The sequence below is a fragment of the Candida orthopsilosis genome (genome assembly GCF_000315875.1).
Source record: "Candida orthopsilosis Co 90-125, chromosome 2 draft sequence".
NCBI lineage: Eukaryota > Fungi > Ascomycota > Pichiomycetes > Serinales > Debaryomycetaceae > Lodderomyces > Lodderomyces orthopsilosis.
Genome location: NC_018295.1, coordinates 669428 through 679658, shown reverse-complemented (window position 1 = coordinate 679658; position 10231 = coordinate 669428). Strand labels below are relative to the sequence as shown.

General features: G+C 37.4%; 3 protein-coding genes across 3 annotated transcripts in view; all 3 read right to left on the bottom strand. All coding sequences in view use genetic code 12, as the record gives it.

The window, feature by feature from the left end:
• The window catches only part of CORT_0B03170 (Agp2 amino acid permease), a gene marked incomplete at both ends in the record, with an annotated part of 2004 nt that extends 1059 nt beyond the window's left edge, over nt 1-945 (bottom strand). Inside the window, one exon of the mRNA XM_003867417.1 lies at nt 1-945. This exon is cut by the window's left edge and continues 1059 nt beyond it. Coding sequence (XP_003867465.1) covers nt 1-945 — 945 coding nt within the window.
• Nucleotides 946-2030: 1085 nt separating this feature from the next.
• Nucleotides 2031-3755, bottom strand: CORT_0B03160 (Agp2 amino acid permease; the record flags this gene model as incomplete). Its single annotated transcript, XM_003867416.1, has 1 exon — nt 2031-3755. One exon carries the CDS (start codon nt 3753-3755, stop codon nt 2031-2033), a length of 1725 nt encoding a protein of 574 aa, XP_003867464.1.
• A 2467-nt stretch (nt 3756-6222) lies between these two features.
• CORT_0B03140 (Ram1 protein) lies at nt 6223-7611 on the bottom strand (the record flags this gene model as incomplete). The annotated part of the gene is made up of 1 exon (XM_003867415.1): nt 6223-7611. The coding sequence occupies one exon, from the start codon at nt 7609-7611 to the stop codon at nt 6223-6225; it is 1389 nt and encodes a 462-aa protein (XP_003867463.1).
• Nucleotides 7612-10231: the final 2620 nt, after the last annotated feature.

The following is a 10231-nucleotide window of genomic DNA, read 5'->3' as shown; positions in this document are numbered from 1 at the left end:
GGATACAAGCGAAGGTATATCAGGTGCGTGCACGGTCTCTTCAGATTCAGAATGGAAAAATGAAAACCTGTCAGGTAAGGTGCCATTCGTACCATCAGTGATCCGGGCTCCTCCAAATTTCACCTCTCTTTCCGAACAAGAGTCGTCTGAGTCGAAATCCTGCTTGTTTTCGTACTCGTTTGAAGATGGAAGCACTTTTGGTCCAAACTCGACTTGCTCCTTTGAACGTTGAAACATCAGCTTGAAAACCTTCTTTGGTGTGTATTTCAATTGAGCCGAGCTTCGATATTTACGAGGCGTACCACTGTTCGCTGAAGAGTCAAATCCCATGTTATTATGTGCCATAAAAAAGCTTTGTTCACTTGGTTCTTTATCACGGGAAATGAGGTGTTGCTTTTCCTCTTTTATGAACTCATTTATAACACCAAAATCAATGCCATTCATTTTCACTTGCTTTTGCTCCATGGGAAAACAAACATCCTCTGCCGTCTCTTGCGAGCTTCTGGATCCTGTAGAAACGACCTCGCTGACTAGCGAGATACGAGAGCCTCTTCGTTTTTTAGCATTGGATTCATTGAAGCTGCTCCCGTCATTTAATGAGGTATCATGTATCATATTTGCTGGTGACCACGAGTCGTCTTCTTTTTGGCCCGTCTTTTTACCAATTGAAGATGTGAATTTTGTGACCGATGAAGTTCTCGGTCTCCCTCTAAAAGACCCTCTCCTACCAGTTAGCTTTCGTGGTCGGCTATTATCAGCGACTACTGTCTGAGAGCCCGCATGGGAATGGCCTATTTGAGATTCATTGGATTTGAGATATGGAGTATCTTCAATACCTCCACTCTCCCCTTCGTGTAATTGATTTCTGTGATCATTTAATTCATCATTGAAAGATAACCTGGTTGACTTTTCCTCAACAGCTTTATCAATTCCTTCATGCGACATCTTGTAGCTTCCGTCTTGTTTCCTTTGAATTTAGTTAAACCCTTCACCAAAAGGTAGTCCATATTTTATTTCATCCAACTTCAATTGGCAATGTAGTTCTTTCTCTCTAGTAATCGCAATTTGATACTTAGTCCTTAAGTTTCAATGGCAAACATGTAATTAAAGAACTTTTTGGTACTAATTCTAGGAAATGAGAAGCAATTAAGGTCAGCCATCTAAATCTGATAAGTCGTGAATTCAACGTAAAAGATTCCGAAAATCATGATGTCCTGGGAATTTTTTGAACCATTTATATACCTCTTGGAAAGCACATCATAAGTGAAATCTAAATATAGAAAGGCGTTTTTTTTTACGGAAGCGAAACTCAAAAATAGAAAAAAACGCTTTGCTATTGTTCTTCTTGTGCTACCTTGGAAAGCCAAGCAATAAAATTTTTCAAAATGACTCACTTATGGTTCTATTCTTGGGTTCAGTGGCGCAAGATCTTGGCTGTTACTCGAAGGTGGCACTATTGGGATCTAATTAAATAACTGCCAAGACGTAGACAAGAACTACTCAGAAGAAAAAGGTGATTTCGAACTCACACGGCCTCAAGAGTCAAAAACACCTCCATGTTTTAATAAGTGAGGAAGCTGGCTGTCAAATTTGCAGAAGCATTACGGTGCCAAATTTAGATCGAAGTTGTTTCTGCGACAATTTTTGTGAACACTTCTCTGGTGCGGATTAACCACGCAGATGTATTATGTAGACTGCTAATTTTAGAAACGGAAAAATTTTGACTTGAAAAAGAAACTTTATCTATAGAGGATGAGACGACGACAACTGGTCAATAGAGCGTAGAAACCAAACGATGCGTGGGATTGGGACCTCGGATTTCCAACTTTTGGGTGTCGATGTCTAAATTGTTTGAGAGTGCGGTCCTTATTGATACTGTGTCGCAAAAATCAATTTGCAACTCTTTATTTATTATGTCTCAAGCTTCTACGAACATAACCGAGCGACTTAACAAAAAGACGTATTTGTTATATACTACGACAAAAATCTAACTAATACACAATAGGACACGAATGAAATAGGAGGTAAGTTTAGAATATCCAATTCAAGTATCCTTTCCACCTGCTCTTCTTTTCATCTTGACTACTTTCTTCAAATTGAGCATAAAATTCAGCTTCATGTGCCTCAATCTCATCAAGACCAGTTGTTAAATCAGCATCAATAGGTTTAATGAATTTAGTTCTCTTCACTACTTTCCATACAATAAACACTGCCAATGAAACAAAGATCATAACGTAACTGAACAAGAAATCGTCAACTGTCCACATGCCCGGTAAAAATACTTGGTATCCCAATATACCAATAATGCACCAATATATAACTGCAGTGAAATAAATGGAGTATGGTTGGAACCATGATCTGTAAGGGAATTTCGAACGATCAATTCCTTGTGCTTTCACAGCGTGGTAAAATCCAATGTAAATAATCGACATGAATCCATAATTAAGGACTTGTGCTCCTGTACACAAATTAACCATATAGTTCAAAGCTTTACTTCCAGAATTTCCCAATTGCAAAAGCGATAATAACGCAAAGCAACAAGATACAAACACACAGTAGATAGGAATACCTCTCTTGGTACAAATTCTAAAAAATTTTGGAACGAACCCCTTTATGGCCAAATTGTACAAGCACCTGGAGGATGTGTATGTGTATGAACAACCGGCAGAGAACGCTGATGTTAGCACCACCCCATTGACGATGTGTGGTAGCACTTGAATTCCCAAGTTTTGCATAGCCACAACATATGGGGAAGAAGCAGCACTTGAGGTATCTGATGTCAAAGCAACATATTTTGGATCATTGTAAGCTATTAAAATTGAAACTGATAATGCACCTCCAATGTAAAATGCCACCAAGCGGTACAACACAGTTCTGAAAGCAATTGGCATGTTGACTCTGGGGTTGACACACTCGCCTGCTGTCATACTCAAGTATTCACTACCAACGCAAGTGAAGGTACTTGATAGTCTAAGGGAAGCCAAGAATCCCTGAAATCTACCTAGATTCCCAGTTGCATATTTCATTCCAATGGGGCCACCAGCCACGTTCCAGTTTCTAAATCCAAATGCATCATGTTGAGGATTTCCACCACACATGGTGACCAAAGTAAAAAATATTAACCCAATACAAAGAATCAATTTTGCTAATGAAAACCAAAATTCACATTCACCAAATACTCTTACTGCATACAAGTTGATGGCAGCATATATAGCAATTTGAATAACAAAAGTGATTGCAGGCGAGTAATCATCACGCCAGAAATGAATTATACCATTGACTGCAGTGATTTCAAATGGAATGTAAAGACTTTGCATAATCCAAAAATTTACAGAAGCAGCGGCTTCAAAGGCAGGATCAATAACACGGCCAGCCATATTTAGGAATGGGGCATCTACTGGCATGTACAGCACCATTTCTCCCGTAGCAGTAGTTAACAAAAGAATTAATAATGTAGATATGCAATATGACAACAACAAACCTAGTGGACCACCATTAATCAATCCAGTAGTACCAATAGTAACGAATAAACCGGTTCCAATAGAACCACCAATGGCTATAAGTTGCAAATGTCTATTATACAATGTTCTCTTGGTATGTCCGGCACCATCTACGCTAGAAGCTTTATCGGTATTGAAACTGGATGTATCATGGAATAATTCATGTTCTTCATTGGATTTTTGAGTGATAATTTTCTCTCCAAGGGAGTTTGCGTCGCTGTCAACAGCTTGTTTTTCATCTCTTCTAAACCACATAGTTTAATCTAAAGGCATATGCGTGGTTCTGTAGATTTATGCAAGGAGAAAGGAATGATAAAAAAAAATAAAGGGATGTGTTTGTTGAAATCGAGAGTGATCTAGATAGTAAAGTTGATCTCGGCGAGAGTGTTGTGTGTGATGGTATTGTGTTCAACTGTGAAAAGAGGGAAAATCGGTTCCAAATGTTGACGTTGAAAAATTAGATGTTCCAAAAGGGAAGGGAAATTAGCCTCAATTTATTTGATTTTGGATTTTTGGAGGAGCCTCCTCTTCCTCCTCCTCCATTTGTGTGTCGTTCCGTTTATTAATTGAAAATTTACTTGGTGAAAAATCTATTATGCATATTCAAATATTACCCATTAAACTGTTTATTATTATTGTTCTTAATTTTTTTTGTTCAACCCATTAAGAAAAACTGGATAGATTTTGCAAGGTTTTGCCATTTATGCATATACAGTAAATCAAAAAGAAACTTTTTCCGGTAGTGTGACTAAAGATGAAGATAAGATATACTACTACTACCACTACTATCGTTTTAACCACTTTGACTCCGGTCAAACCCCGTAAAACTACTACGAAATTGGGAAAAACGATCCGTAAGGCGATTCTTGGTTTTTTCTTTTTAAATTTATCTTTTATGGAATGAAACATCGATTGTTTTTGACAATGCGAAATAGAACAACACTGCAGTATACCACAAAACCCTTACACTAATATTAGATAATAGTAATAATAAAGCTTAAACGACTGTGAGAGAATGATGTCTTCATCATATTAGGAAAATAAAACAGACATGGCAAGCAACAGAAAGTTGAGATATGTTGAGAGCGATATATTTTGTTGTAACCCGGCAGCTGTCGAAGAGCAGTGTTTTACTTATCTGTAGGGTATTTCATTGGTAAGTTCTTGAGTTATTCCTCGGTTCCCGTTATCTCTATACACTTTTTCTGTCCTATGACGTAGTCGATTTGGATTTCTTTATTCGTTTCCTAGTAAAGATGTAAATGATACGGCATTATGTTTATTTTGGAGATGGACCTCTCCCCTCTCCTTCTCCTGCTCTCTTTATTTATCCTTTATGGGTCTACCAATGTCCAATAGATATTAGATCCTTCTCTCTATTGTTTAATAGGAAACGTATCTGTATACCTATTTATCTATATTGTATATTGTTCTATTGCTCTATTGTTCCAATCTTTCATTTGATTAATTTTTTTTTCTTTGCCTCTTTCCATATTTTTTTTTTTTCATCGCAATGCAGCAGTTTCAAATCACAATTTCATTCCTCCTATTGTTTCAGTTGGGGAAGGTCACGGGATGTCGATTATGATCGATACAAGTGTGGAGTATAGTGAATTTCAATCCAAATTATACAAAATTGAGACCACGAGAACGAAACGAGTCTATCAAGACCCATTATGTCAAGGTTATGTTCGTAGTTTTCTTCATGGGGATTCTTTTTTACGCTTGCTTTTTCGGTAAAGTTTAAGAAAGTTTATTCTCATCAATAAAAGCTTGTTTACACTTTGAAGGGGATTAGCTAATTATGCATAAATGAACAAAAAAAGAAATATAGAAATAGAAGAGCATTGATTGTTTTATTGATACTTTGGAACCTTTTTGGACATGTTTACACGTCCATCTATATATAGACTCCACATGATTATTCTTAATTGGGCAATCTAGGTCTATTTTCTTATTGTTCTTCAGTCAAGAAAAAATATATAGATATATAAGACTTCTTGCATAATTGTTAGGTTGTACACTACTCTTGTAAATGCATGTTCGGTTAAAAACTTTTGGCTTACTACACTTTACAATAGCTCTGGTGCCATTTGATAACGCAGACTCACTCCTACTTATTTATCCGACAGTAAGCTTTAGCTGCGAATGGGTGGGGTTTAATTCAGTTGTGTAGACACACTAGATCTTTCAAGCTGTTGAATAGGGATCTACGAGGAAAAGAGTAAAGTCCAATTTGCACCTGCAAATCACGTGTGTACATTCCAATGTGATAGATATAGAAATGATCAGCTTCATACACTGATGAGGCTGCTATTTACTTCTTCTGTCAGTCGTTAACAAATATGTAACCTTCAAATACCTTGATTATTGCAGTATTGGCTCTGAATAATTGTCATCAACAATGTTCACAATCGCTTCAACTGGCGTGTTCCGACCCATGATACCGTAACCTTGCCTAATGGTGTAATCAAGTTCAAGCGTCTGTTGGTGATGTTAGTTCTCTGAAGTAGTACATGTTTATTGCACTGGTCTTGGTTGTTCTTATATGAGCCCTAAAAGGAAAACTTTTCCATTCCACATTTCTTATTATAAGGTTGAATTCCCTTAAATTGTATTGCATGTTGGAACATGATATCGATTGCCACAATTAGCACTTCAGCTTTCGTATTGAACTACTTAAATACTATTCTTCACAATATTAAAGAGGCTCGGATAGTTTTTACGCAAGAAGCATTTTGCAACATGAGGTGGGGATACCAAAAACAGGGTTTATTGCGTGCGTAAATGTTGTACTACCAGTGCTTTTTTTAACAAACCTGAGGGCCAAACATATCCCTTCATCATTTTCGTCTAGATGATATTCATGTTCGCAGAAACTGAGTCCACATAATGTGTAATTTGTATGATAAAAGTCAACCAGCTTTCCTGGCTTGTCACGAAACCCACCGGATTCAACCTGAGCAACTCTTAAAATGTAATTTTTCAAAGCAACTCTACTGATTGCGTGTGGTTGGTGTAGAACCTCAACCATCGGTGTTAATGCTCCAATCCAAAAACTATAACAGGCATCAACTAACTTGTTGGTTCTCCCTGAAAACCCACCCTCATAAGTTTGTCTTTCAATGCACCACCTAATAAACTTGTCAAATTTTATTTGTTCAATGATAGCTTGTGGGTCTTTGTTTATTATAAACAATGATGCAAATGCACAAAATGTGTAGCCTCCATGGGCTTCGGTGTGGGGTACTCCTGCAAAACCACCTTCATATGTTTGACAGGAAACTATCCAATCTTGTACACCTTCAATCAATTCTGGCGTCATTATGTTCAACAACGATGAAATGACAAGGGCACAATATGTCGATCGAGTGTCATATTCCCCTAGTTCATGCATGATAAATGATGATCCATACTTAACCTTTCGTTTTAAACTCACAATCCATGTGTACAAGTTGTCCCTTATTCTCAACAATGTACCTGTATTTTTAGTAAGTAATAAGGTCAAAACAGCTGCATATGTTGATGCTAGATGGCCCACTTGGTTTGCCCCACCAGCAATTCCACCTCTTCCATCATCTACAATACATGACTCAATTTTATCGTTAATCAAGCTGATGGTATCCTCATCCAAGGTTTGGTCTCCATCATTGGTATGTATTACCAAGTAGGAATTCAACAACCAATACATCATCCATGGGTGATTGGCATCGAGAGATTTGTATCCACTAGGCAATTTAGCTGTAAGACATTTCTTTGCATAGTTCAAATGGGCTTCTTTGTGAAATTTCAATTCGGGGGTCTCCAAATAAGTCTCAATGACATCATTGAGACATTCGTCTTGCTGCTCAGTCGTGCTCGATTGATATTGAAGCTCAATGGGAGGCAAGTTCATGGCCCAATCACCGGACAGACACTTTCTATGCAACTGATCAATCATTTCGTCTCGCGTCAAATGTGTATATACAACTTCTTCAAAATCTGTATCTGAGTAATTATTGTCGGGGTCTGGTTGATCAGGATCTTCTTCCACTTCCCGTTCAACAACGTTCCGCTTCCGGCCAAGTAAATTTACAAGGTATTCAACCTGACTTAATTTCGATGAAGGCATTATTTGAATCTACTTTATATGGGTAGCGATCGTTTATAATATTTCATTTCAAGGAGTTGTAGTGTTTCGGAGTTGAACAATAATGTTTTACATTTTTTCACCAGATTGGGACAAGACAATCGTGTAAAGTCTAATCGAAAATATGTATACTCATTTTGGGTGGGTATCAAAACCTCAAGCATACATACACAAATATATATAAATATCACTGATTATCAGCAAGTGTTAGCAAATCTATCAACGGAGCTGGTTTGTTACCATGAGTTTTCTGATAGGTGTATGAATTTGGCGTGAAATCACCAGCCGAAATTGTCAGTATTTTTCCACACATACACACACACACACACAATAACCATTCCCAAACGTCAACCACTCAACTTTAAAGTGCCAACGGTTGGGCGGAGAAACGATGTATCCTAAAGCTTTGTCGGTATATGCTATTTGAGATCCATGAAAATTGTTCTTGTTTGGAAGAAATCAGAGTCTCGATTGCGTGATACACCACTTGAAAGTGAATCGTTGATCGATATGGAAACAAAAGGATGCAACACATAATACTACAAATCTTGAAACAAGGCTGAGGTGAATGCTTATAGGTTTTTACGTGTTGTTGACACATAGGAGTCTTCATAAATGGTGAAAATGAGACTGATGACGTTGATAGCATGTCATACTTGCGGGTGCTCAACATAGTAAACCAATGACCCGTGGCAATAATGAAAGAGCATAGGAGGGTGTAGTCAATGTTTTACTACCATTGTAACTACCTCGGCATTTTATAGTTCTATACTATCAAATTCTGCATCATTGTCACCTGGTAAAAGCCATATCAGAGTCAAATCACTACAAAGCTGCTACTATTTGTATGCTTCTAGTTTGGCATAAGAGGAAATTACTTCATTGACGAAAGCGGGTGATATTCGCGGTGGCGAAATGTTGTGTATACAAAGTAAACAAAATACTTGCAAGGTGTATTGTACACTCAATTATTCAATAAAAGAGTGTAGTTTCACCCCCCACGATATCATCAAGGATATTTGGAAGATACCGGAGCATATTTTTTCAGAAACGAGAGAGTAAATTCCTGTGAGCTTTGTCATGTGTCCCTAAATTCGTGCTGAATACTTTATCCATTTTGTGGTTAAATCTACTTCAAAGACCTTAATTTTTAGTTTTCTTTTGCAAGAATATAAAAGGCCCTTTAAAACTGCGAAAGTTCCAGATGTCTTGAATCCATATTCCCAACTATAATCAAGGTGATGAAATCAATTTGGTATGCCCCATTTCATCCACCATCGAAAAAGGATGTACCACTAATGACGATAATCAAGGTCAATAAAATCAAGATGATCAATTCTCAAGCATTCAAGTTGGTACTTTGAATGCAAAATTAACTCCTTCACATTCAATATTTCACACTGATGTGGTCTTAAAAGTAAATTGCCTTGAGTGAAAATTTCTGACAATGCATACAATGATAAGCAACTGGAATCATTGAAAGTCGCTGTTTTGTTTTAAAGTTGTGCAATGGACGTTAGCGTGGCCAACTAGTGTCCGGAGCCAATAGGGGGATCATTACAGTTGAAGGAAGATGGAGAAAAGTTGAAAGTTGTTGAGGAGGTTGAGTTAATGAAGCACCAGGTTCGGTCTATGAAGAAGGTACATTTTCATTGAAAGATTTGTTGACGGTTTGGTTTCAGCTTACTATTACATGCTTTTTGTTTTCCTGTTTTTATGGATTTAATGATTTGATATAATTTGTTCTACATCCCTATCCGTCACATTGTAGTCAACGTTTTCTATTCTTCTCTTGTGTTGTTGATTAATAGACGAATCATTTGTAGAGCAGAAGCAATTTCTTTTCACAGAGGCGCATTCATTCTCTATCCTATATACATGGCTCTCAAGATGTGGAGCGCGTCCATCAATAACATTCAGCAGCTTGTACCGTATTGAGAACACCACCTAGTATACTCATGAATTGAACCTATAGTACTGAGACCGTTTTTTTCTTCGGCAGAGTTAGACCTGTACCAGCTACTGGGTCTACTCAATCAAATTTCAATATTGACGGCACAGATCTTGACGAATTGGTCCAATCCTAGCCTATGGAGTTTAAATCTCTAAAATCAAGATTCATGCATAAGACTATACCGTTGATGGTTGCGTTGACTACCGAACAATGATTTATTTTGACAAGGGTATTTAGTGTGCAAGACCAACTCTCAACAAGCTTGATAGCTCCTGTAAACGTAAATTCTGATCCCAATGAGTGATGTGTAAATGGTGCAAGTGACTTACATAGTGGGAGACGAATCCGAAGGTTTTTAGTATAGCCTGCATAGTGTCCTTGTTTTGGTTATAGAAATTTATTACTAGTGAAAATGTAACCGAGTAGTCTCTTGAATGTATACAAAAGAGCTTCAAGGAACTTCGAAGAGGTTCCAATTAGTGCAATATGGTGGGCATCTGTAAAAACTTCTTCAGATGCAACTCAATCTCTCTCGTCGTCTAATGCTGATTTCAATTTCCCCAGTTTTTTCTTCTTGAAACTCAAACTATTAAGGGCTGATACTTTACTTGTGTGTTCTCTTCTAGTATCAACATTTCCTGCGCTTCC